Source organism: Coloeus monedula (assembly GCF_965178545.1).
Source record: "Coloeus monedula genome assembly, chromosome: 3".
Lineage (NCBI taxonomy): Eukaryota > Metazoa > Chordata > Aves > Passeriformes > Corvidae > Coloeus > Coloeus monedula.
Genome location: NC_138783.1, coordinates 23115827 through 23143714, shown reverse-complemented (window position 1 = coordinate 23143714; position 27888 = coordinate 23115827). Strand labels below are relative to the sequence as shown.

At 43.6% G+C, this 27888-nt stretch overlaps 1 protein-coding gene across 1 annotated transcript; it reads right to left on the bottom strand.

Annotated features, from left to right (window-relative positions):
• Positions 1–216: 216 nt before the first annotated feature.
• On the bottom strand, positions 217–25836 carry B4GALT4 (beta-1,4-galactosyltransferase 4). The gene is made up of 8 exons (XM_082278029.1): positions 25746–25836; positions 24285–24354; positions 13688–14163; positions 11912–12144; positions 8292–8479; positions 3457–3579; positions 988–1092; positions 217–541 (listed from the first exon to the last, which is right to left on the bottom strand). The coding sequence occupies exons 3-8, from the start codon at positions 13953–13955 to the stop codon at positions 400–402; spliced, it is 1059 nt and encodes a 352-aa protein (XP_082134155.1). The 5' UTR covers positions 13956–14163; positions 24285–24354; positions 25746–25836; the 3' UTR covers positions 217–399.
• Positions 25837–27888: the final 2052 nt, after the last annotated feature.

Below are 27888 nucleotides of genomic sequence, written 5' to 3'. Positions count from 1 at the left end.
AAAAAATTAACTTTTCTCATCAAGTTTGTAGTTCTTGAAGAATTATTGTGCTTTTAATGAAACCACAAATAAGTTTAGAAATAGTTGCAAACCAAATTTTTTTTTCAGGGACTTGGTTCAAGTGCTTCCACTGGACCAGCCCAAACAAGGACACTTTTTCCAATGTCCCAGCAAAAAGTGCATAGAAGAACACAAGGACCTGTCCCTTGGGTCAGTCTCTAACTCCAGTCCTCACAAAAGGAAACTCTCAACCACTCAATGAGATGCTGTGAAGGAACACTTTACTTTTTCCTGTGCTACTGAAGGACTCTTCCAAGCAGGTGCTGGAAGTCATCTGCTCTAACAGCAGCCACAAAGGAGATCTGTTGCCATTTCCTGTAACCTGGGAGGTGCTGGCCCCTATGAGACCTTGGGCTGCACACTGAAATCCACCGTGATGTTGATGTACAGCGGGTTGTGTTCCACTGAGAGCAGTTTGTAGGAACAGGAATTCAGCCCGTCTGTCTTCCATGTTCTAGAGACCTGACGGAGCAGCTTCATCCTGAGGACAAAGAGGAGAAAAATCTTCACTGATATGCACAGGAGTGGAGTTTTGAGCTCTTTCCCAATAGAAGTAAATTTGGAAGCAAAGCTACTGCAATTTTCTATCTACTGGGAATGCAAAGTCCTGTTTCCCCTGTCTTCAGCACAAGCACATATGGGGAGAAAAATCCTTTGGAGCAATCTCTGAAATCATATGCTCAAACCATACCTATGTAACTGTAATTTTGGAAGTTTCTAGGGAACACCACCCAGTCAGTTCTAGGAAGATCTCATGTACAGAAAGCAGCTACCAGCTGTGAACAGTGTTGTCACAGGGGTGTCCCCCAGAGCCTCTGGGTACCACACAAAATGCCTGTTTGGCCTAGAGCAAAGAACTTGGTTCCCAGGTGCCTGGCTCAGCCACAGACCAAGACAAGACGAGGCAGAAACCTGTTCTTGACCCACCTCTCTCGATTCTCCTCGTTACCGTGGTCACGGTTGTGGAAGATCATCGTGTACCTGGCCACATCAGCAGGCGGCCTCACCACTTTCATCTTCTGCATCTCAACCCTGCAAGAAGCAGTCAGAAGTGTTGTGAGGAAGACAACACCTATAAACCAGCTCTTAATGATAAAAACCCAACAACTGGAGACTTCATCTCTTGTAGATGCTATGGAAGCAAATATAGAGAGTTGTAAAAGCTCATCTGCATCTATTCCACAACCCGTTTTGCCAGAGAAATGAGGCTCAGAGTTGCATTTCTGGAGGTCTGGGGGCGGGTGGCAGATACACCTTTCTTTTGAACAGAAGCAGGCAGCTACTATAGCAAAGATGTAGAGCTTAAAGCACACATTATACAACAGAGTACATTTGTATCAGTATGGACTGGACTATTCTATACTGCCCTGCAGCAAGTCTCCACATGTTCTGCAACAAGTTCATCTCAACGCCTGCAATAAAACCCCTATACTTGATAGTTCTCCACTTTAAAAAAAGAGAAAAAAAATTTTTAAAGCTTGTTTTCTTTTTTAATAGCTGGCAGACAGTTGAAAAACTTTTATTTGTTCACATGAAGAAAATTTCTCTGAGAACAATGCCAGAAGTAGAGAGCCCTATGCACAGATTTAAGCATCTGACATCAGGCACTTGGAGCTTTTGACCTTACACCTATCTGTGGAGCACAACTTTGCTCTGACAGCAGAAAGAAAGAAACTGTATGACAAGGGAATTAAGGAATAGTCCACCTCTTTGCTAGTCACTCATCAGCTGAAAGAAAAACAGGAAACCAAGATTTGAAAAAACTGAGCCCTTACAGATTTCCATGACTTTGTAGCAGTAAATTATCAAACACCTACAACAAATGATCTGAAGTATCTCTTTGTGATACACGCCTTAGGAGGGGGCCCAGAAGAGACCATCACGGTTGTTCCAGAAGCAGAACAGTAGAATCTGAGAGTCCCCAGCCCCGAATTTTGAGGGCACCGAAGGGATGCTGCCATCTGCTGACTTCCCTCGGGAAGGCTCCAAGGATCTCTCCACACAACAACCCACCAGACAACAAGCTTGCCCTTACCTACCCCTGCAAACTCGGTCACCAGCCCGGCCCAGCCCAAGGCCCAGCCGAGAGGAAGGGCACAAGCCAGGTCCAGTTACAGAGCGCACACTGGCTCATGACTTGGTTTCCCGACCAAGACCTCAACAGCTGCAAAGTTACAAAGTACCACACACAAGCATCAGTTTTGTTTCCAACTCCCTGCAAACATCATAGAGACCCTCAGTAAATCCTGCTGTCCTGCTGCTTCTCTGCTGCCCATGGGAACATCTGAAAGAACTATCACCCTGGGAAGCCAGGGAATAAGAAGGCACCAAGCCACCCCCTACACTATAAAAGCCAACTCCCAGGAGGTCACAGAGAATTTGGTGTGTCTAAGCAGAATTAAGAAGGAAGAAATAGTTGTGGTTAAGAAAGGACAGAAATCCATGCCTCCAGCAGACCTTTTAGATTTCTTGAGATACAGCTGAGCAATCCGCTGGACTGACACCGAGAAACACTTTCATTTGCAAGTTCCTAACTTTCAACACACTTGATCCCCTGTATATTTACATAACATCACCAGGGATATAAACTTTTTGTCCCCAAAATGTTTGCATATTAAAGCAACTGGAAAGGATAGCAACTAAAAATGATAAGCCAAACTGATAGGCTCTGCCAGCAGAGCTTGCAGAGTTGTGGGTTGTTTGCTTGTGGTTTTTTTCTCCATTTACTAATAGCAATGCAGGATTAGAGGTTTCTTCCTAGGCAAATGGCAAAAGATCAACAAAAAAGTTTTGCTGACTTCTTTGTCCCACTAAACCTCTCCAGCCAACAGGTTTCTCCTACTTTGACAGGCACAGCTGCAAAATAAGTTTTCACAAGAGCAAAGGGCATATGCATATATATGTAGCTTTTCTAAAATTCAAGTTATTTGCTATCTTCACTATAATCAACACCACACAAATACCAACTAAGCCCTACTTGGAGTAAATCCAGTAGTCAATGAATGCAGAACACCCAGTCCCACCAAAACACTCCCACACTCTTGCAAAGTACTGGAACTCAATACATTTGTGTGTCTCTGGCAAACCACACTCCAGACTTCAATTATAACCAATTTCCAAGCAAGAATACAAATGCTGTGTGTCTGAGACAAAATCGAACCAAACCAACCAAATAACCCACAACCAACTGTGAGGAAGAGGACTAGGCATCAGACACAGCTAACCCTTGCAAAGAGGAAACTGCTCACAGAAGTGCATCCTGCACTTCACATCTCCACTGCAATACTGTTCAATACTGGTTTGAATGAAGGCCCCTGTAGTGTTGTGCTCTTGGAGGCTTGGTGTGAAGTTGCGCCACTTTTTAAAATTTTTTTTAACTAATTCCTCATTGTTTACCTGATTCGAAGGTCATCATCTTCTCCACCCCAACCCCAGTAGCTGTTAGAGAATCCATTCACTTTGGCAAACTGATCTCTTGTAAGAGCAGTTACACCTCCAAAATAGCCCCGGTACCGTAACCTAGAGGTACAAGAAGAGAGAACGAAGAATTAAGTCAAATTCCATCAACAATGAAAATATCACTCCAGATCTAGACATGTCTTTCACAGAATTAAGGGTGCACAAATCCTTAAAAGCTGGCCCTGTTCTCTTTCTCCTTTCACAAAAAGATGATGATTTGCTTTAGACCAGAAAAAGTTACCTACCCAACTGAGAGAAGCTTCTCTCTCTTTACACAATTCCGCTTGCCAGCCAAAAAGGTATTTCACTTCGGGGACTCTGATGTACAGAAAAGCAACAAAGCTATGCACTAATGTGGTAGAAGCTTTGCAGTAACAACAGCAAGCCATTGATTATCTTAGAGCTGAATCTGAAAGACTTGGAATGAAATCAGCTCACAGCAAGGGGACATGTGCTACTGGATATTGCAGTAACAATTCCAAGGTAAGGTACAGTGCAAGTTACTTAGTAACCCAATGTAATTGAGCTCAGCTCTAGAGATTAATTTCTAACTTTTACCTTCCTCATCCTGAAAAATTTATCTACTTTAAAAAGGTGTTTGCATACCATCTTTATTTATCTTAGGCCATTCTGCTAATTGTTTTTTATGACGCCCTCCTCTGTCTTGGCCCTTAAGGTAACATTACAACACAGCCTCTACTACCTTGCCCCTGCCCATTCAGAGGTGATGGGCACATGGCTGCAGATTGCATTTTGATTTGCACACATATATGAATCTAAACAGATGAACAAATTGCCAGGGCTAGAAAGTACTCATTATGGCATTTGACATGCCAGACAATGCTTATTATTATTTCTGGTTTACCATTAATGTAATTTTAAAAACACCAGAGGAGAAAAAAAAAAACAACACAAGACCCCCAACAAAACCTCCCTCAAGACTCTTTTTCCTGGCTGATTTTTGTTCCAGTCACAGCATCACAGAGGAATTGTGAAGGTCAAAGGGGCCCCTGGAAATCATGCAATCCAACGTCTCTGCTCAGAGCAGGGTCTGCTAGAGCAACTTGCTGAGGAACATGTTCAGTCAGATTCTGAGCATCTCCAAGGATGGAGACTCCACAACCTCTCTGGGCAACCTGTTCCAGTATTTGACCACCTTCACAGTAAGAAAGCTTTTTCATATGTTTAAGTGGAATTTCCTGTATTTCAGTTTGTGCCCATTACCTCTTGCCTTTCACTGAGAAGGGTCTGGCTCCACAGTCTCTACTCCAGTCCATCAGGTATGTATACACATTTCCAAGATCCCCCTCTGCCTTCTCTCTGCTAAACAGTCCCAGCACTGTCAGCCTCCCTCACATGTCAGATGCTGCAATCCCTTCATCATCATCTCAGGCTCTCATTTGGACTTGCTCCTGTGTGTGCCAGAAGTGGACACAGCACTCCAGGTATCATTTCCATGGTGCTGAGTAGAAAGGAATAATCACCTCCCTCAACCTGCTGATAACTCCCCCACTAATGCAGCCCAGAGGTGCCAGTGGCCTTTGTCACAAGGACACCTTGCTGGCCCAGATCCTTTCCTGTAAAGCTGCTTTCCAGAAAGTTAGCCTCCAGCAGCTACTGGTGCACAGAGTTACTTCTCTCCAGGCCCAGGACCCTGCATTTTCCTTTGATGAACTTCTTTGTTCAGATTCCTGCTGCCCACATTCTCCAGCCTGACAAAGGTCATGCTACATAAACCAACCCTGTGAGATTTCTGTCCTCTGAAAACCTGCTGAGAATGCAATCTGCAATCTTCCAGGCTACTGATGAAGATACTAACTAGTACCAGCCCCAGTATCAAACCCCGGTGTAAACCACTAGTGACTGGCCTCCAGCTGGACTTTGCTCTACTATTCAGAACCCTTTGAGCCCAGCAGTTCTGCCAGTTTTAGCCCATCTCAGTGTCCTCTTATTAGTCCATATTTCATCACTTTGTCAGTGGGACCATTATGGGAGACAGTGTTAAAAGCCTTCCTAAGATAAACATTATCCACTACTACACCCTCATCCACGCTAGTCAAATCAGAGAAGGCTAATCAGGTTGGTCAGGCCTGACTTGTGAACAAATTTTTCTCTCCCCTTTATCTCCTCTCCTGGAAGAGACAAGCCACAAGGTAGAGGAGGTTCCATCAAGTTTTAATTACACATTACTGCCTTGAGACTTCTGCTACAGATACTCCAGAGGAACGCAGTAAACAGATGGAACGGACAGCAAGGAGGTTCCATAAACAGGAACAGCAGGGCAGAGCCCTACTCAGCTGTGCTTTCAGGTCACTCACCAACAGGATCACATCCCATTCCAGCAGCCTGACAGTTTGGGAACTGACTGCCCATGCACACATCCATACACACACCCCACTGCTTGCTTATTCACCCCGTAATTCTCCTACACCACTGGAGACGCAGACACCAAAGGAACCACAGCTGAGGTGCATTGGGAAGAGTGGGGCCAGCAGATCAAGGGGGGATTCTCCCCCTCTACTCAACCCTAGAGAGGCCACATCTGGAGTGCTGTGTTCAGTTCTGGTCTCCACAGGTCAAGAAAGACAAGGAACTGCAGGAGAGGGTCCAGCAGAGGCCACAAAGATCATGAGACGTCTGGAGCATCTCTCTTATGAGAAGAGCCTGCGGGAGCTGGTCCTGTTTAGTCTGGAGAAGGCTGAGAGGGGATTTCATCAATGCAAATAAATACCTCAAAGGTGATGCCAAGAGGATGGTGCCAGACACTTGAGTGGTTTCCAGTGACAGGATGAAGAGCAACGGCCATAAACTAAAACACAAAAAGTTCCACTTCAACATGAGAAAGAACTTCTTTCCATGGAGGGTGGCAGAGCAGTGGCACAGGCTACCTAGGGAGGTCGTGGACTCTCCCTCTCTGGAGATATTCAAAATCCACCTGGACAAGTTCCTGTGTCACCTGCTCTAGGAGACCGTGCCTTGGCAAGGGTGGCAGACTGGATGATCCCCAGAGGTCCCTTCCAACCCCATCCATTCTGTGATCCTGTAACCAGGACAGTGCTTTCAACCCTTCTCAGGCAGCGCAGAACTGGCAGGGCCCAAGCATAACTTGCTCCCAGCTGACATCACCTGCAAACATGCATCACTGTAACAACCCCTGTAACCACCCTTCCCTGAGGACAAGGGAACATCAGCTCCTTTGGAATTTTTAAAACTGACTGAAGAATACATACAATAGGAATGGTCAGGAGGAAAAGATGTTGTGCTGGTCTCAAGGAAAAACCTTTATTAAAATAAAAGAGTTTTCCCAATCTTATCTTCAAAGCTTTAATATATAAATCTTGTCTAAAAGAATCTAAAACTGAGCTGTAGTTATGTAGCTAAAGATAAGGCACTGGATCTCCAAAGAAATACGGGTGCTAAGATTACTGCACACTGCATCACAATAGAATATAGCCCCCTGGAAGAAAAATAATTCCCCCCATGCAACACCAGGAAACTAAAGAAAAACCCAAAACCAAAAAACAGACAAACAAAAAAACCCCCACTTCCCCCAGAAACACCCTAAAACCAAAACAAAACAAAAAAATTCCCACAAAACACAAACCAACCCACATTCCTGTGCAGGACGTTTTGTGTTAATACAGAACAGTTCCATTTTCTCTACCTCATCTGAGCAACATGTCTCAGTATGCTCACCCCAGCTGCAGCAAAACACTGAAGTCACCCAACCGAGATTTCAACCTGTGGTATCAGCTCAGTTCAAGTATCATTCTTGAGCTCAGAATCTGAATTCCTTCAGACATGCCTTGGAAGCAGAGCATTATTATCCCCACTTCATGGATGCGTAAACACAGGCAGTGACACAGAAAAAGTACTACTCAAATTCAAGCCACCAGTATTCCAGTGGAATACTCTGCAAGGCTCTGCAAGTGCTCCAAAAGCCTTGGATGTGTGTACTTGTTCCAGTTTTCACTAAATGACTGGAAAGTGAATATTATTCTGTGTAAGTATTGGCACATCCCACCTCTCTCTCATATACTTAACAAAGGAAATGCAGAAGCAAAGCAGAGCTTTACTTCAAAGTACTTTGAGATTAGCTTTTGCAAAGCCCACTTCTAATCAATATTTAGAGTGACATGACATGAAGTGAATCTTGAAAGAAACAAGTGTAAACACTTTTAGTCATTAAATTCACCAAGTTCAAGAGCCTTTCCTCTCTGAGGTAGACTGAACCTGACTTTTCACTTCAAACTATTTAGATCACATGAGCGCTTAGGGGACTCATTTAAAAATCAGAATTATCTTGTGTTATACACTGTTCAATCCAATAATTAAAGGACAGACCTATCCCTTGGCAAATTACCACACTTGAGCTCTCAATATCAGGCACTACCTCTTCAACAGCAGAAGTAAGTGGCAAGTTCTATTACAGTAAAGTCCCACCCTCAAACCACAGGATCAGGAAACTGTAAATGTGTATCTAGCTTTGACAGAAGGTCTCTGCACAACCTCTGGCAGATTGCTTTCCTCTTGAAACACCTCTTAATTCAACCCCAGAAACCAGAATCTATGATCATTTGTACAGGAAACCACAGGGCTGACTTCAGAGGTGTCTGTCCAGTCCTGTACTCCAGAGAGGTGAAGTGTTACCACCAGAAACCTGGTGTCAGAAGGAAGGGTAGATATCAGCATAGAGCTCCATCAGAAGAGGAACATTATCAGTAACATGGCATTTCCCCGCTGGTGTTCTTTCCATATTACTGGTTTCCTACCTGTATCCAGTATTGTTCCTGCCAACTACAAGGTGCTTTGGTTGTGTGTCACACATGTAAATGTTAAAGTCATTTTCTGGCACCAGATCCACATCATGGAAAATGAAACAGTCCCAGCTTGCTTCTTTTAGGGCCTCTAGGTATCCTACATTCAGCAGTTTAGCTCGATTAAATTTGGTGTTGCCAGCCTGTGGAAGAGAATGGAAAAAAACAACTCTGAAGAAGGTGCCACAGCTTTTAAACCAGAGCTGCTCCCGGGCATTTGTTCCCATTGCTTGGTTTGCAACCACATCCGTGAGGCTTTTCCAGCACCTCGGCAGCAGTGACTGCACAAAGAGTGCCCCGTAACACTGGGCACAGCATCAGAGTGACCAAAGGTGCAAAGTGTTTCTCCAGCCTCTATTCATCATGAACACACACAGCCAGGGCCAGGAAAGCCTGTGGCTAGCTGGGCACCCCACCTGTGAGTGCTCCATCATGTGGCTTAACTGCCCTTCTGCCCCCAGTCCTGGAGTTACCATCAGGCTCCACAACAGAGAGGTACCAGTATAGCCTAAAAATGTGTTCCATACAACTGTGTCAGTAAGGCTTATGGAAGTTCTTTTTAAAAGAGCAAAACCAAATCCCCATGTTAATCCCATGCTAATTAATCTCTAGCTGTCAGAGCCCTTGCCACAAACGATTTATGCTTGTTCCCTCAGCCTCAAGGACAGCGATGCTAAAAGAGTTCCCTGTATTTCCTCAGCTCACACACAGATGGCAGAGTGGGAAGCGAAAAGCAGGTCTCCTCATTTTTACCTCCTACCTATAACCTGATTATGCTGTTGCATGCGGCCTGCTCCTAGCACAGAGCTTCACCTTCTTTTTACTAGTCTTCATCATTTGCTTTTGCTGTAAGTTAGTTAGTAGCTGCTTTTCAAAAATCTAATTTTTCACTGCTGAGGTATAGGTATATCCACACACACCTGGCAGTTTTGTAAGCTTATCATGTCACTTTGGAGCAATACATGTGCTTATCTTTCTGCTCTTGAGGACAAAGTGAGGATCTGCCTCCAGTTCCCACCTGGAACCAGAGGACCAAACTTTGCCCTCCCAGAAATGGACAGGACAGTCATTTTCCAGAGCAAGGAACCTGATATACTTGAAAGAATAATAATAAAAAAATTTCAAGAGAAACTGCTTGGAATTCTAGGGTATTTTCTAGAAGGTGCCTGGACAGAAAGAGGCTCCATGGAAAATGAGAAAGAAGCTGGCCTCCCCAGGCTAAGAGAAAGTGAGCTGCAGGGAAAAGCTGTTGTATACAAAACATGTTTTATTGTGCTAAAAAGTAACACTTTCCTCTAAAGCAGAATTTGTTCACCATCACTAAAACAACCATCTGCTCCTGCACGAAGATGATTTATGGGATTTATAACTCCATACCTGCAGTCTGAAAAATACAATACAGTGCCCATTCTGAGAAGTTAAGAGGTGGATAATCAATTGCATTCATTCTCTGGAGATTAATTTTCCATTAGAAAATTTAGATACAATTCACCCAAAATCAGGGTGTCAAATTTCTGAATGGGGGAGCTTTTGTGTGTTTTGGATTTTTGTTTGTTTGTTCTTCTTAAAATGTCCTGTATATAAAAATACCCATGAGATAATCTCCTCCTGAGGATGAAAACATAGGTTATTGAGTGAACAGAACAAATCAGGTGTCAGACACATTTGGAGACCATCACTTCTATTGAGTATCAAACCCAGCTTAGTTCAGGAGCAGCATCTTCCATCTGCTGAAATTCTGTTTTCCTATCACAAAAGCCACCACAGCACCCAAATGCCAGCTGACAGTGCTTTCCAGGAAGGGCAGTTTTCCATGTCAGACCACACACTGAACAAATAGCAGAACTTAGTCATCTTTTATCAAGGACAGAATTGTCTCCCTTTGTTTCTATGGAAGAAGAACACTGACCACAAGACAAAATTTACTTGGGCAAGAAATTACTCGCCCTTTAGGGATTACAAACTCACACTGTTCTAAGTACAGCATTCATGTATGCATACATTTAAAGAAGCATGACTTTAGAGATGTTAAAAGTAGCCCAAAAAGAAGAAATCTGGAGTAAGGCCTTCAGAGGCTCATAGAAAAAAATACAAAAGGCCCATTTAATCTACCTCCAAAACAGGCTATTTCAACAGTCAAGTTCCTGTTTGTCTTTCCTCAGAACAGACTTAAAACAACTAATGACATCACAAATTGAGAGTAAAAATGGATTTGCCCCAGAAGAGTTTTGTTAGACCCACTTTCCAGGCTTTGGGCATGCCTATCTGCATGGAAAAGCTATGTGAAAGCTTCCAATCTTCCAAGCACAATCTCTGACAGAGTAAGTTCAGGTTTGACACTGCTGCTCTCATCAGACAAAACTTCCATACTTCTGTATTACTTTTTGCTAACATGAAAACAGCAGTTCTCCACTTCACATATTTCAAGAAATTAAAAAGATATGCCCATTCTCCCAATAATTTATTCCTAACCACCACTTCCTGCTAGAATGAGCCAGTAGATGATGATTATAATACGTAGTAATGCAGAAAAAAGAAAGCCCTCAGTTTTACCACTCTACAGGCCACATGATGACTCTAAACAATGAAAGAGCAGTTCATTCCAAGTAAATATATGATGCCATGACTTTTATTGCAGCTCTGCTGAGACATTCAGCTGAGCAAAAGTGTAAGAGTGTAAGCTTTCACCTAGAAAGCGCTGCCTCATACTGATTAATTGACTCTAGGCTCTTTAATCAGGAGGGAAGAGAAACTGTATTAATTTATCACCTTTTTCTTCTGCTGTCTGAAATGTCTGTTTGGAGCCAAAGCAGAACACATAAGTAAATGACAGTGAAAGAAAACAAACATAACAGAAGATCAACAAAAAGACAACATATTATGAAAGAACAATATATAATGCTATTAGCACATGCAAGTAGAACATAAGCACCTTGATGAAAGAATGTGGCACAGGTCTGCTTAAGTTTTAGCCACTGAAACACCATTGCTAGGAAGAATGCAAATAAAGAAATTAATAAAACTTTCAGGAACCAAGTGCTCTTCCATCACGACTACTTCCCACCACACTTGATGAGCAAATAAAGCAACTACAAGCAGCAGCTGTTGTGTTTAGTTTGAGAAAGCAAACATAAAACCATATTATACACACAACTTACTAAGCACAAGAGCCTGATGGGAGAGAGGGACTAGAGACAAACTGAGGCCTTCTATCCAAATGACTCCAAATGTGACGACAGAACAGGCCAGCCTAGTTACATGTGTGGATACTGCAAGAGAAGTGAGTTGCATTAGCAGTGCAAAAGATGCTTACCTTGAATGCTAACTCAGGAACACTAAGTTACTTAGACTGGGAAATGAACACCAGTTAAAGACACTGTCAACACTTCCCAGCCCTGAGATCCAGTAGTGCCACCAGCAGTGGCTGCAGGCACTGTTGCACTCCTCAGCAAGCAGAACTGTTCAAAGCAGGTTTGGAGGATGGATGTCAGACGGCAGAGGCAGCAGAAGCCTCTCCTCAGGCTGCACGGCACAGCCATCACCCTCACCCAAACAGCTCTGCACAGCTGCCTCACCTGGTGAATGACGTAGATGCCATAATCCAGCTGCTGCCTTTGCAGGAAGGGGTGGAGATGCTGCAGGAGGTACAGCAGATGCTTCTCTCGGTTACGGTGGGGGATAAGGATGGCCACGTGCTGCAGGGCTGAGCACTCCACAGGGTGGTACCGGCCCTTGGCTACCTGAGGGTTCTCCTTTTGCACTTCTTCCAGTGTAACAGATGGTTTGAAGGAGAGTTTGCTGGCACCTCCTGTAAGAGAAGCACAAGAAGCTTTCCTGAGTCATTTCAGATTGTGGCTGGTCCAGTCACTTAATGAGGCACTCTGTAACCAGTGTAAGAAACCCAAGTTCAAGCCCCAACTGGTTTCCTTACCCTTCCAAGAGAAAAGTAGTACTACAAGGATATTACACAGGCACTGGAAAGAGAGGGTGTCAAGCATGTAGTCACTTAAATTGATTATGAAGTAGTGGCAATAAAAAATATTTTAAAAAAACTCAAGAGAAGTTCTAAGCTACTGCAGAAGGACTGGGCAAAAATGACTGCCAGGCAAAGCGCAGGAGAAGAAAGTGGAAAGAGACATAGGACTGTGGCTGTAAGAAGTCATCACTACCTAAAGCACAAAAAAAGCATGACAGGCTTAAGGTTATCAATTTGTAAGATAAAACATAGCAAGGTTTTCTGTAGCCAAATGAAATTTTCATCTCTTATCTCCCACTGAGCTATCATGCCAGCTCCTCTGGACTCAGCAAGCCCATGAAAAAGTACAATACAGCCATGCTGCATTTACTTAAGCAAATACACCTTGGGGTTGGAGTGAGGGTGTGCAGGGAGACAGAAACTTTTTGGTTTACATCAGGGAAGAAGGAAGAATCCACCTTCCCAAACAAATCCCTAATCAGGTTCACAATAAGGAAGAGAAAGAAGATAATGACATGATACTGCAAAGCAGGAGCCTGGTGCTGCTAGCAGTACCAAGCCAAGAAAGAAGAATAATAAAAATGCCCAAACCAAGAAAACAGTCACCCATTTGAACCTTCATCATAATTAATGCTAACTCCAACAGAGTTGTGAAGTCCTTCAATTGTCAACACAGAGACACAAAAGTATATTTAATAATGAAAAGGTAAAAACCTGAGGAAAGGTGAAAACACTTGTGGTTGAGACAAAAATAGTTTAATTAAAAAAAAAAAGCAAAAGATGCACACATAAGCAAGGGAAAAAGAAAAATTCTTTCATTAAGCCCCACTGGCAGGCAGGTGTCTGGCCACATCGAGGGAAGCAGGGCTTCAGCACATTCAGCAGTTGTTGGGAAGACAAATGCTGCCACCACGAACATCCCTCCTTCCTCCTTTCCTCGAGCTTTTACTGCTGAGCATGATAAATGGCACAGTCACAGGGTATGGAACACCCCTGCAGTCAGCTGGGGTCAGCAGTCTGGGCTGTGCCCACTCCCAGCCTCCTGCCCACCCCACTGGATTTTAGGGGGCCAAAACAGACAGAGACAAAGCCTCAGGAGAGTGCAAATGCCATTCAGAGTAGCCAAGTTACCGATGTGTCACCAAAGCTGTTTTACCCACAAATGCAGAGCGCAGCACCAGCTGCTCTCCCAGCCAGACCCAGCACAGGCACTCCGTGCCACACGACACTTCCCACCCTGGAGTGCTTCCTGCAACTGGTTGTACTGGTCTCACAGGAAAGGTGTCCAGCTGGTAAACGGCTAGGAAGAAATCCAAGTCAGCAGCACTACAGCAGATTAACTTGTCAGAGAGGAGAGGAAAACACCATCACTTACGCAGGTACGGGGACAGAGCTGGGCAGGGACCCTGAAATGACTTCACCATGGGAATGTCTGCAGTGGATTTGATCTTCTCTTCCTTTTGACTGTGCTCCAGGCTAGTTACCTTCCTGAAAAATTCCACCATGCTCTTAGCTTTAGGAATTTCCTGTCTGGTGTCCACTAAGTAACTGAATGTGGTCCATAGCACCATCAAAATCGAAGTGACAAGCACCAACACTTTGAACTTATAGAAGAGGTGATAAACATTCAAGCCTAAGGCCATGGCTTTCCCTGATTCACAAACTGCTTCCTCTGCTCTGATGCCAAGGCAGGTCACTGCATATCCAGTGGGGATGAAACCACAGTTCCCAATAAGAACGTCAGGGAAGGAAAGCTGGAGGTAGGGAGGGCTGCCACACTTCCTGCAGTTTTGAAATTCATGGAGCCATAGTATTGTTTGCTCTTCAAATGTCACAAAACAGGACTTTAACCTGGACCACAAAAAAAGAAAAAAGGAAGGAGAGAATTAGTTTCTGCCACCTCCACTACTACACCTTCACAGACTTCATGAAAACAGGTTATGACAATACACAAAAGGAACAGCAAATACCAACAATTGGTCAGAAACCAAGACACTGAGCTTTGGTCCTAGCTCAGCCACAAACCAGCTGCATGATTTTATGTAAACCACTTTCCTGTTTTGTTCTTCTCTCTCAATCTTTTTTTTTTTTTTTTCAGATCAGAAAGTGCAACCACTACCCAGTGTTATGTCTGTGTACAGTACTTGGCAATACACAGGTTTTACTACTTCCATTCCTACCAAAATTAACAACAGCTGCAAAGCAAGAGATTCTGCTGGGTATGAGTAAAGCCCCACCAAAATGAAAACCACCTGAATCTTTGCAGAAATAAACTGTTTTCTTCTGAAAGACAGTATTACCAATGCTATGTTGCACTGCACAATGCAGCGTGAAACCTGACCGGTATCAGAAATCATTATTCTTTATCTGCTACCTGTCAGCACCACCTTATGGGTCTTTGTCCAGTACTCCCCTCTCACACGCAGCTGAAGGAGGAAAATCTTCCTGCTTTTTAAGGGAAAGGTTCAGTTTTTCAAAAGTGTTAGGTCTGTGAGGAGCCAATCCTTTGTTCCACTTCCTGCCCTCTTTCAAGAGCTCCATTTTCATACAGCCTTTTACTGCCATCATCCTATAGTTACCACTCTAGTTCTTTTCGCTGTTATTATCATCTCATAGCAGAGAAAGAATGAAACTTCAATGAAAGAGAACTTTGATACAGAAAACACACGAGAAAACTGCTGCCTCTGAGAAGAACATGGACTGAGGCTAAGTGAAGCAAAGGCAGTGATTAAAGACAATGCACATAAAACAGGCTAGATCAAAGAGAAGAAACACAAAAACATGGAAAAGGTTATTTTATACCAGCCTCCAAAGTACATGAGACCCTGGAGAGGTATCACAGGCACAAGGAATAGAGTAAGTCCACATTTCCACTAGTTTAGGCCAGGTGTCTTTTGGAGAATTTGTGGGATGTGGGAGCCTGACCCAGGACTAACAAGATGAACTCCCAAGCTTCTCAGGGTTCACTGGGAATGACCAGCTGCTGTCCCTGCTAGCAGACACTTCAAGGAATAACCAACTTGCTCTCCCCATTCACATGCAACACACAGTGTTGCTCTAAGGAAGTAGAGGGACTCAAATAAAAGAGAAAATGTCCATCCTCCCCCAGTGGTTTATACCCTGCAATAGTTGCATACAGGAAATCAGTGATAAGCTCTATGAATCATCTGAAAGCAGTGTGGACCCTATGGGTAATATTAGCCTGTAATTATTAAATCAAAGACCTTAGAATCTGCTTATCTAAACTCTACCTGCAAGTTTCTATGGAATAATCTCAATTGCTGCCTTTCATGGCCTCTGAGCTACTATGCAGCATTCATGAGGTGAGGCACTTCCCCCAAGGGGTGTAATTTTCTCCAAAAAAACACAAAAATCCCAGTGCACCAAGTGCATGCACAAGGAGGGAATTTCCTTCTCCATCACCCAATCCAAGTGTGCCCCAGATAAACCTGGGCTGAAAAGGACAACATAAAAGTTAAGATACTGAATTTAACATGCAACGAATTACTATCAAAAGGTGTTTATTATATTCACAGCTTCCCACTTTCCCAGAAGTGGACTACAATCTTTAAAAGGAGTTAAAACAGTTGCTTACCACTGGTACTCACATTAGTGCAAATGGTCCCTCCCCCAAAAGAAATTATTTTTTCCATAAATAAAATTTTAAATTAACTATCCATGGGAAAAGACATAAAGAAACATCAGGAGGCAGTCAGCAGTATTAGTCAGAAGCAGCTTCTGAAATATTTTGTTGTTTTTGTTAAAATATCAGGAAGAGCATGCAGGTGTAAAATTGCTAAGATACTAGGATGCTAAAATTATGGACATAAACTATGAGCTTACTGCACCAACCCTATTTCTACTCTCCTCCACTCTTGTTCCAAATCTCACACATGTGAATTTCCTTTGTCAGCTTTGCAAGATTCTATAAGTAGTTGCTACTAAAAGTTCACGTTACTTGTCTCTAACAAATATTCACACTATACTACTGTCAGTGTGAATAATTTCCCATAATAACTAAACTCACATCTCCACTGGGTTCTGTGGCAGCAACAGAATGCTGCTCTCTCTTAAAATACACTTGAGCACTTCAACCGAGCAGCATAAATATGCACGCACGATCACAACCATTAGTCACCTTCAGCTCATCACAACACTCATGCAGAAGAGCAATAATTCATCTGATGAAAGGAAAATTAAGTTTTAATTTACACAAACCAACTTTCTGACTCCACCTGTTTCACACAGTCGAGTAAGGACAGATTTCCCACGCAGGATTTTCCAGAAACCCTTGCAAGCTCCTAAAGCTCATGCACATATTCCAAAGGTAGCAGAACAGGTTCAGCAGCAATGAGCATTCACTTTAACCGAACTCTAAAAACTGTAATAAGTTGAAGCAGGAAATGAAGCATGAAAAAGTTCCTTGGGACTGCATTTAATCAGCTCTGTACTAAGCAGACAATTTATTAATTTATCTAGGCCAAAATCAAAAGCAGCAATGGGTTAGCTCCACGTGTATCTGAAGTGTAACAGACTTCTTCATGAAATCCACCAAGAAGGAACTAAAATCGTTCACATCTGTCAAGACAGAAAGATCACTGTACAGCATCAGCTTTTCTATGCAGGACAGTCCAAGTCTTCAAGTTTCACAAGAGTCTATACCTGCTCCTTTCACAGACACTTCCTTCTTTTCAACAGATTAGTTTCTTAGTAGGGCGCTAGGCCAGTAGCTTTTAACACCTCTTTTATGCAACACTTTAACAATCCTGTTACCTCTTCCTATTTAAAACCCACCAACTGCGCTGAGAAATTGTGCTATTTCAAAAGAAAAACAACAAGCAAAATAAATCCAATCCTCAAACAAACTCCCTTTCCACCTCTCAGAATTTCAAGCCAAATGAAGAAAGCACATTAAACCATTCACTGCTGCTGCCATCGCTCTCCTTCCTGTCGAACACTCACTCCAAGAACTACGGAGAGCACTTCACAAGCAGCAGACACTTTTCATCCAGGAAACCCCACACCATAAAGAGACCTCTGTTACCTGTCACAGGCTGCAGGAAAGAATCAGCTCAAATCACAGGATGGGAGAAAAAAAAAATTTAAAGGAGAAAGAAAAAAAAAAGAGCCAACACATCCCACTTTTCCTCAGGCCAAAGAGGCTCTCTGGTGCTGTCCCACATGCCCCTCCCTCAGCTCACGAACCAGCCCCAGATGGCAGCCAGCCTCCCTCCTTTCCTCCTAGCACAGCAGAACCAGCACAGAGGCACTCAGGCATGCCAGGACAGAAGCAATACTGCTCAGAAATAATTCCCACAACAAACCCTTCCATTAGAAACAAAGGCTCAAGCCTTTGCTCCTAAAACCAAACCACAATTTCTATCAGTGCCCTTTTGGCACCTGCTCCATTTGGAGATTTTAAACATTAGAGATGTCATTCTTCTTACATACATCAAGCTGCCCACCACCCTCATGTCCACATCTGTGGAGAAGTCCCGATGCTCCCACCACGCTCCTGTCTGTTATCACCTGGACATACCCATTGATGACAGTCCCACCATGGACCAAAGCATCTACTTCATGCAAACAGCCTGGCTCACTGACCTTTTTCATGAAAGACAACTTTCTACTACAAGGTTGTCCCTCACTGTGCTTTTCCTACCACTCTGACCTGTAAAACTTCTCTAGCTACCTCAGAGGATCAGCTGGACGGAAACAGAGGTGTCACTTTGTCATCTCACCCATCTGGGGCTCCCCCAGGCTACCAGGGATGCAGTACTGCAATGTCAGTGCTAGCCCAGCTCCGGTACAGTTTTCCTGCCAACTTCCCTAACCCTCCTCCTGAGCTGCTCTGTGTATGTGTGTGCTGACAAACACACTTCCTTCAGTAGAACTGCATCTACATCAGAGGAATTTATGAGCACACCTGTCTGCTAAGGTGTGGGATTTTCTTGTGCTTCCAGATGGTATACAGATATTACCTAAAGATACAGAAAAGATAAGAACTGAGCAGACACGGTATATGGGTATGGTGAATTGTTGTAAGGGATGGGAGAGAAAGTATAGGTACAGCCTCAGGAGGAGTGATAATCTCTGGTAACTCAAACCTGTTTGAACTCCTTGTGCAACACATGCATTCCCCAGCAGGTAGGTATTTCAAGGCTTCCCCAGTGAGTGCCACCTCCTCTGTGCCAGAAAGGTCTTATCTATTATCAAGACAGCACAAGTATTTCGGGGAAAAGCTTCCTCCTTTCAGATACTCAGTAGTGTGGAAAGAGCCTTTAGTACTACCACATGTTTCAACTGGTCAGTCACAAAGCCAGACCAGTCTGGGTCTCAACTAGTCACCATCTCATCTTTCTCTCTGGTCCAGTCCCCAAACTATAATTTCTGTGCACCAGCACAAGCTCTCATGAAAACATGGAGCTGGCTGAATTAGGAAACAAGCAGTATTTCTAGCAATCTTCTGTAATCCTTTGTCTACACTTCCCACTGAAAAATGTCAGAAAACCTGATATGACAACCAGCAGAAAAACAGTAGTTCAGCTTTCAGTTGACTGGGAATGGTTATTTTAGGAGAATGATAACAGATATTTCCAGGCAACGACTGGTAACATTCTACAAACTGCTTGGAACCAGGCAATTTTAAAGAGGAAATGTATGAGTTAAAAACAAACAGACCAAGGTGCATTTGTGGGGCCTGATTACAGTAACAGCCACTACCAGCTATAATATTCCAGTTATGTCAAGAATACAGAGATACACAGATGTGCTGGCTCCACACTCTTTTTCTTATTATTTATTACTTGATAACTGCTTGATACTCAATATAAAGGAACAAAAGTACTGGCAGCTCCAACTCCCTGAATTACAAACTAAAAAAAAGATAAAAGAATACGTAACACACCAGGAAACAACTGACGTGGTTTAACCCCAGCTGGCAACACCACACAGCCACTCCCTCAACTCCCCACCAACAGTGGGATGGGGGAGAGAATCAGAAAAGTAATAATGATAAAACTCCCAGGCTGAGATAAAAACAGCTTAATAGGACAGAAAAGGAAGAAAACAATAACTAGAATAACTGTGACAGTAATGATAATTAGAATATAGAACAGACATGACGCAATTGCTCACCAGTGCCTGGCCAGACCCTGAGCAGCTGCCTCTGGCCAGCCTTCCCACTGAGCATGATGCCCTCTGGTATGGAATATTCCTTTGGCCATTTTGGGTCAGGTGTTCTGGCCATTCCCCCTCACAACCTCTTGTGCCACTTCAGCCTTTTCACTGGGAAACTGGGAAGTCCATGACTTGGGGTAAGCACTACTAAGTGTGTTATCAATGTTATTTTCATACTAAATGAAAACCACACCACTCTACTAGCTACTAGGAAGGAAATTAACCCTATCCCAGCTGAAACCAGGGCAATAGCCTGGATATTTTAGCTTACACAGCTTACTGTCTCCAGGAGTGTGGGCATCACAGAAGCAGCAATTGCAACAACATAAATGAGGAAAGGCTTGGGAGGTAAATACAATAAATCCATTTCATACAAAGAGAGTATCACAGCAGAAAAGCACTGAAAGAGCACTTTCCATACATTTTTAACTCGGATGTGCAGGACAGAGAAGAAAATAGGTGTGTCTCATTATCTCACTTATCCCTAACAGGGACACCATTGTTATTCCACTCAATATTACCCCAAACAAGGAGTGCTATTCCCATGTTCCAGCCTGCTCTGGTTTATGATCAATAAGCTGAACAACTCTCTCCACAGAGAATGCACTAGACAAATGCAGCAGTCCCTAAGCACTGGTATGTGTGAAGTCCATTGTCCTTTGAACATGTGTTCCTGATTTTCCAGCTGCTAGGCACTCATCCAGCCACTCCCTCACTTTACCGCTCCTGAACAGAAGAGGGGGAGGTAAATACTCAGAGGTCATTTATCAACTGACAAGGCAGAGACAACTTGGGGAAAAGTAATTTATTGTCAATTAAAAACTGAGTGGGATGGTGAGAGACAAAAAGTACAATTCACCTCTACTCCCTTCTTCCCAGACTCAACTTCATTTATTCATTCCCACCTCCTCTACTTTCCAATCCACAACAGTGCAGGGGGACAAGGAATGCAGGTCATAGAATTGTAGAATCATTTAAGTTAGAAAAGACCTCTGTGATCGTTGAGTCCAACCATTAACCCAGCACTGCTAAGCCCACCACTAAACCATGCTCCTAAGCACCTCATCTACAAGTCTTTTAAATACTTCCAGGAACAGTGACTCAATCACTTTCCAGGGCAGCTTGCTCCAAGACTTGACAACCCTTTCTACAAAGAAATGTTTCCCAGTATCCAATCTAAACCTCCCCTGGTGCAACTTGAGGTTATTTCCTCTTGTCCTGTTGCTCATTACTTGGGAGGAGAGACCGACCCTTTCAGGTAGTTGTAAAGAGAGGTAAGATCTCTCCTGAGTCTCCTTTTCTCCAGGCTAAACAACCCCAGCTCCCTCAGCTGCTCCCCATAGGACTTGTGCTCCAGACCTTTCACCAGCTCTGCTGCCCTTGTCTGGACTTGCTTAAGCATTTTGTCTTGGGGTGACTTGATGTAGTATTCCCTATAGTTGCTCTATGCCCAGAAGTTAGTTTTATGCCTTTCTATGCTTTTAAACTGAGCGGAGAGAGCGAAAACCGAGCAAACTTCTCAAAGCAGTGCTTTTCAAGGACACAGACAGACAACACACTCTCGCTCTCCGCATTTTTTCTTCCTTCTGCTGCTGGGAGTGTGAGAGCAGGAAAAGCACCCTGCTTGCTTGTTCAGCCATTTTTCGGGATTTTTTTTCTCCACAGAGTTGAACTTTGTTTTTCCAGGAATTTTGGATTTTTTCCCTTTTTCTGCTGGACTGCTTCAATATCAGAACCCATCGGGAGGACTTTCCACCGAGCACAGAGGGCCTGGCCCTGGGCCAAGTCCCAGCTCCGAGGAAGAGGGAGACCAAAGGGAGGACTCCAACATTTTCCCAGGCTTTTCCTCACAGCGAGAGATTTTATTATTTAGCAGTATTATCCTTTTCCCGTGTGTTTGTTAAATAAATAGTTTTTATCTCTTTCACTTTCCTTCGAGGAAAAAGTTTCTTTTTTCCCAAACCTGGTGGGGGAGGGGTGGTTTGTAACCTGCCTTCTCTCAGACGATATATGTCTAAATTTGGCCAAACCAGCACTCACCTCAATGTCTTTCTTCTAGTGAGGGGCCCAGAAACCAACACAGGATTCAAGGTGTGGCTTCACCAGTGCTGAACACAGGGGGACAATCACTGCCCTAATCCTGCTGGGCAGACTATTGCTGATCCAGGCCAGGATGCCACAGGCTGCAGCTTCCCTCAAGGCATCTCCTCCTGTTACAACATAGGGTCAACTACTGTACACTCAGGTGAGAGAGTTCTCTGCAGCCTGTACGTCCAGCCATAGCAAATGAGCGGGTGTTACTCCAACACTGCAGTACAGTTTCCACTTTCCTAAGGCACAGTGAATTCTGATGCTACGCTAGGAAATGCCATCTAACATCTCTAGGCCAAGAAACACATTTATGAATGGCCCCTCTTGTTACACAGCTACAGCTGAGCCACTGACCTCACTGTAAGATGCAGCACTGTCAGCCTGAGCCCAGCCGAAGCGACGGAGTGAGGGATACAGCAAACAGTTCTGGCACAGCCCATCACTCCCTAATGCTTACCACAGAAACATTTTTTAAAGAAATACAGCACTTTTCAAAAACATCTTCCCATCCAAGATGAGTGGAATACCCTGAAAAACCACATGATAAAATAGATTTCTGAGAACACAGGAACCTCGTGTGTAATGGAATGCTCAGGTCACGACTCAACTCAGCAATACCCTATCTTTTTCTGGCAGCTGCTGCCTTGCTGGAGTGGCATCAGTCAGTATAGGTGACAGATGTCACAGGCCTTGATACTTTATAAAAACATGTCAACACATTCCTGGTCAAATTCCTCACTCAATTCTCTCCTGCACAATAAAATAACATCTGAGAAAACCACTATATTACAATATAGTGTATTCTTATTTCAGCTTCACAACACAGTTTTTTAAATGAAAGTGTCAACCACAGATAAATAAAGCAATACAGAAGTAGTATAGACTTAATACATTTATAATTTTCAGTTTACAAGTACCTATGAACAAAGTTGTAAAAAAAATGAAAACTAATAGAGTTGAACATGTATTATGAAATCTTAACTGAGAACAGAATCCCATTATTTGTTTCTCATAAAGGTACTTCAGCATGAGAACTGCACCAAAGACATTCCAGCTAAAGCTTCCTTAGGCATGAACAGATTTACTTTTTTATTATTTTTGCAGTCTTATTCCAGTAAGGATTACAAATTGTCAGGGCCTACTGCAAAGACATCTATCAAAAAGCTGCGCAGATGGCATGACTTTGTTAAGCTATTAAATGTACAGGACTTTTTCCACATTAAAACACAATTTATGTGTTTTATACATATGCCAGTTTTCAACCAATTGGCAAATGGATTTTTATGCAGCAGAAAACTTTCAAACATACAATTTAAGAGCTCTAACTCAAACCCTTTGGAAGTGATATGGCCTAGAACAACATTTTGGAATTCAAAACTAGTACAACATTGCAACACGAAATTTTAATCAAATGCTTGCAGAAGCAATTTGAAAAATATACTCCCAAGACTCAGGATATTATTAAACCTTTTGGACAAGTAGCTCAGCAAAATTTCAGGCAGAGGGAGATAGCATATCACTCTTACATTCAGTTACTAATTTCTTTCCCCCACCTAACCAGATCCTGCTTGAGAGTCTGGAGAATTAAAGGAGATGGCGATGTGGGCTCCTCCTCTCCGACCCTCTCAGGGCTAAAGAGCTCCTGTCTCTACAACCCTCCACACAAAAGCACCAAGACCTCTCTCTCTTTCCAGGAAGAAGAGAGAAGGTCAAGAGGGATGATACTTAACTCAGAAGCAGAGCAGGGATAAGTGGCTCCTTTCCAACCTTTCACTTCCCATTACTGTGCAGGCCTTACCCCTTCCCATCTCACTGATGAATAAAATTAGCTGCAAGAGTTCAGAAGCCAACTACAGAACTGAAGACTGAGGGGAAACACAAGATTAGTGCTGATGATGTCCCACTAACACCAGATCCAAAAACATTGCTCTTACTTTTAACTGCATACATTTACAATCATCATTATATCTGTTTAAAAGGATTATCTGAATTAGAATGCATGATAACTTTATCCCACAATTCACTGCCTGACAAATAAATATTACCCAGCTGTTGCTCTCAGGACACCAAGATGACCCAATTGCAGCTCTAAGGCATGTTACTTGTAGGCATGCCAAAGCACTTCAAACAGAAGACAAAATACTTATAAAGCTAAAGATGTTGAAAACCATAAAGAAAAACGTGATGGAAGCTCTCTCCCATTGTTTTACCATATTTTCAAGGTCCTATTTATATGCAGGGCAAAACTTCCAGTCTCTGAAGCAAAAAAAAAACAGCTATCCCAGTTGCAGACCTGCTGGGTGACTTTTGAACTATTTATTTGCAAAAAAAAAAAAAAAAACCAAAACCAACAGCTTTTAACCAAATTCTTGCATCAATCGACCAGGCTACAGAATCTCCAGGCAGACCTCCTTCAAACTAACAAAACCCAAGTTCACCAAACTCATACAGGTAACTTAGACTTAAGATCATATTATAGAAAGCCAGCAAACACCCATCAACTCCTATTTTTTACTACATATTATTTAAAAGAGAAGGACATGCCAACTCAAACCAAGGAGAAAAACAAAAAGCCAAGTTTTCCAAAGTTGAAGTAGCAAATGTCTTGCTTCTAACTGAAAAGTATTTGTGAAAATGAAACACAGCTTTTACAAAAATGACAAGGAAATACCCACATAAATCAAAAACAAGATCAATCATACCTAAGGGAAGTGTTTATCACAAAAACTCATTCACAGTAGCAGCATCCTGGATGAAAGGTGATACTTCACACTGTTAAAGAAAGGTTCATGAAACATTATCCAAGTTGAACAGTGAGAGAGAACAATACAATACCCTGAACTTGCACTTTTAAGTATTCCAAATTTAATCAGAGTATTTGTAATTAACGACAGAAGACCTACAGAATCATCACTGAGCTGGCAAAGAAAAAAAGATATTTAGAGAAAGAGCATCTCACACAGCTACCAACTTCATTGACAAAAAGTGTAAATATTTAAGTTGAAGAATGTGAACTGATCCCAAAGTTTATTTCTTTGGGTTTTTTTAATGGTAGCTATCTCAAAGACATCAAACTTTCACCTTCTGTTTCTCTAAACCTCTCTGTTGAAAACTGTCTTGTAAACTGCCTCAGCTGTCCCTTGGGAACTTCCATAGCTGTTAAATGAAGGGGTAGAAAAATTGTCAAATCCACAAGAGATATTCATTGTTAACTCTTTGAGACAAGCAAGCATTAGTAGGAAACTGAATATACATATTCTTCTTTTTGACTATTACTCCTCGAGTGTTATGAAAATCTTAAGTCTGAAAGGATTCAAATCTTATCAGAGCTCTACTTTAAAAGCATTTATATTATGATTCAGAAGTAAAACCTTGAATATTCTTGCTAGTAGCCCCACTTCTGCTTCCCCTCAACACCTGCACACGCATTTCCATCATCCTCTGGGGTGTTTTTGTCAAATGGCAGTTTCCATGAACCTGTGCAAGTCTCCTTACAAGCCCTCTGATCACTATTCTGGCTCCTCCAAAATAACACCTGGAGTAGTGACTGAAAAAAATTATGTCCTGTCAGTAAGAAAATTTTAGTTAACAGCATCACTTGCCTGTGCTCCGGTTTCCATGTGTGAAATGGAGAAAAAAACCACCCGGTACTGTATTAACATAAACCCATTCAAAGCTGTAGTTAAAGTGCAAAAACCAGTGCATTGCAGGCGTCCTCCTGACTTCCAATCCCCGAGCCCGGTACAATACGTACTTCCACCTGGTACGTAATTTTTAAATATGTAACTATTGCAAATTATTTCAGTAAAGCTATGCTGTGATGACATTATGTCCCATACCATTACTCGCACGATCACAGCCTCAAGTCCTGCCTGTGATGCCCATGAGGGGTTCCCCGCACGCACAGGGACTCCCTGGAACTCCTGAGCTGCACAAGACGACCCAGTTTCGGCCACGTACCAGATGCTCCAAGTCCGAGGAGGTGGAATTAAACCAGCCCCCCTGGCCCCGCCGCTAACGATTCCAAACCGAAACACCGGCCGGGCGCTCGCTACCGCCAGCGCTCATTCCCACACCCTCCCCCCGCAGTCCTACCCGCTCGCCCTCAGGACGGGCAGCTCCTCGCCGCGCTCCCCCGCTCTGCACACGGAGCTCGTACTTACGGGGCCCGCGCCTCCCACCGTTCCCGGCGCTGCAGGGGCTCGGCCCCGCTCCCGGCGTGGTCCCCGCTGCCGCACGGACAGGGACACGCTCCCAGTGCCACAGGGACGCAGCCACACTCCCGGCGCGCCCCCGGCCCGCCGCCCACCCGCTTGCGCAGGCGCCCTGGCGCCGCGCCGCCCTCCCCGCGCTCCCCTCAGCGCCCCTCCCGCCATGGCCGCTGCTGGCCCATCCCGGGAATAGCGGGCCAGCGGGCCTCAGCCGCTTGTTTGCTTTGGGCTTCCCGAGCAAACGCGGCAGGCACGGCTCTGGCAGCGCGGCTCGGACGGTCCCAGCGGCTCGGCACGCCCGGGCTGCTAGTGGCGGTGACAGAACTCTGCCAGCTTTGCCATTTACGGGAATGCTGAACCGCCTGGGGTTTTGGTTTTTGGGGCGTTTTTTTGGAGCTGCGGGGGAGCTCCGAGGGCTTGGGCATCACAGTATTTGTATGGCTGGTGCTCGTCAGAAGCCAAGTCTCACTTCCTCTCCAAACGTATCTATTGGAAGATGTCCCTGTCCGTGGCAGGGGGTGGAGCCAGGGGATCCTTAAGGTCCCTTCCGACCCGAACCATTCTGTGATTCTGCGGCTGTGTGATATTTAGCTCTTCTTTACAGTGAAAATTAGGTGAGGCTCCGCAGGAGTTCTTAGAGATAAGAACTTAAGATGCCTGCTTCCAAAACCTAATGCTCGGGAACGAGAATGGTGTTCCCCTTCCTTAAGTGAAATCACAACAGGGCTTTCGGTGTCGAACTCTTAAAGAGTGCAAAAAACCTCTTCAAGTGTGTTTGCCCACATGCAGATGGCTGAAAGTGTTTATCTGTTACTAGTAAGTTAATATTTAAAAAAAGCCTCAAAATCAAAGGTGTTTTCACCTGCAGGACACATTAGATCACCGTATGGATTAACCAAATTTCATATTGCTGTAACTTAGCATCTGTTGTTTCTCTATACAAACCTTTTCAACCTAACAGTCCCTCTCTGCCAAAAAAGTCCAATTATTTGATCAAATAACAAAGCAGTTTCACCGACAGTAGCAAGGAGAGCAAAAGGGGAGCAGTAGGGATGATGATGCTGTTACCCTGCTCTAGAGTGAGCCTGCATATGTGCCTGTCAGGAGCTGGAATACACCACCCAGACCTCATACAGCTGCACCCACGAGGAATCTGCTGTCAAGCACCACAAAAGTCCTTCAAGAAAAGGGAAAAATTCATCTTCTTTTGTGGAGAGAAATTACTTCTGTTGAAAGAACCAGAGAGGAGAAAGCTTCTGTTTAACAGGGTAGGAAATTAAATAAAGCAAAACAATGTAATTGTCAGAAATTAGATCTGAGGAAAAATGAAGGATAGTATTAAATTCCTTCTGTTTGTAAATAGTAACAAATGTTGATAATCCAAAATTAAAAGAGATGTGAGGAGTTGTCCAGTAATAGCTGTGTGAGTGACCCCTTTTCTAGTGGCATCAGTCATATCTATTGATAGTTTTAGTCAGGTTTTATGATGTTATGAAATTGTCAGATCCAGATGCTACTTCCAGATTGTAAACAAATCTGCCAAAGTGCATGGGTCTCAAATATAGTACATTTCTGTTAGTGCTGTGTGGATCAGAACTGTAGATACAGAAGACACTCTCTGCTGAGAGAGTGACCCAGAGTGTTAGTCATTATTTGACCCACTGAGAGTGCATTGGCATTATCCAGCTTGTCAGTCTGCCCTCATACCACAGATTTAACCAGCGTGTATCTTAAATCCCAGTGCACACAGCAAATCACTCGTCCTACAGACCAACAAAGAGAAGGAAACGAACAATGAGACCTGAAATTACTGTGGTGGTGGTCTCACAGGATAGGGAAGGGAGAGGTGAGATGGCCAAAGGTGTGTGTGAAGATGCTCAAAACGAACCGCATTATGCAGAGCACCTGAAAGCGTTGTATGGACTTGCAGTCATCAGGAATACTGTGATGCAGGATGTATGCATCTAAAGGATGTATGGGAAACTTGGGCTATGTGATCGCAGGGGATGTGGGAAACATTGTGAGAACAGCAATTAACTCTGTTTATGGCTCACGGAACACTGTGTTTAACTGATGTAAGCACTTTCTATAAAAG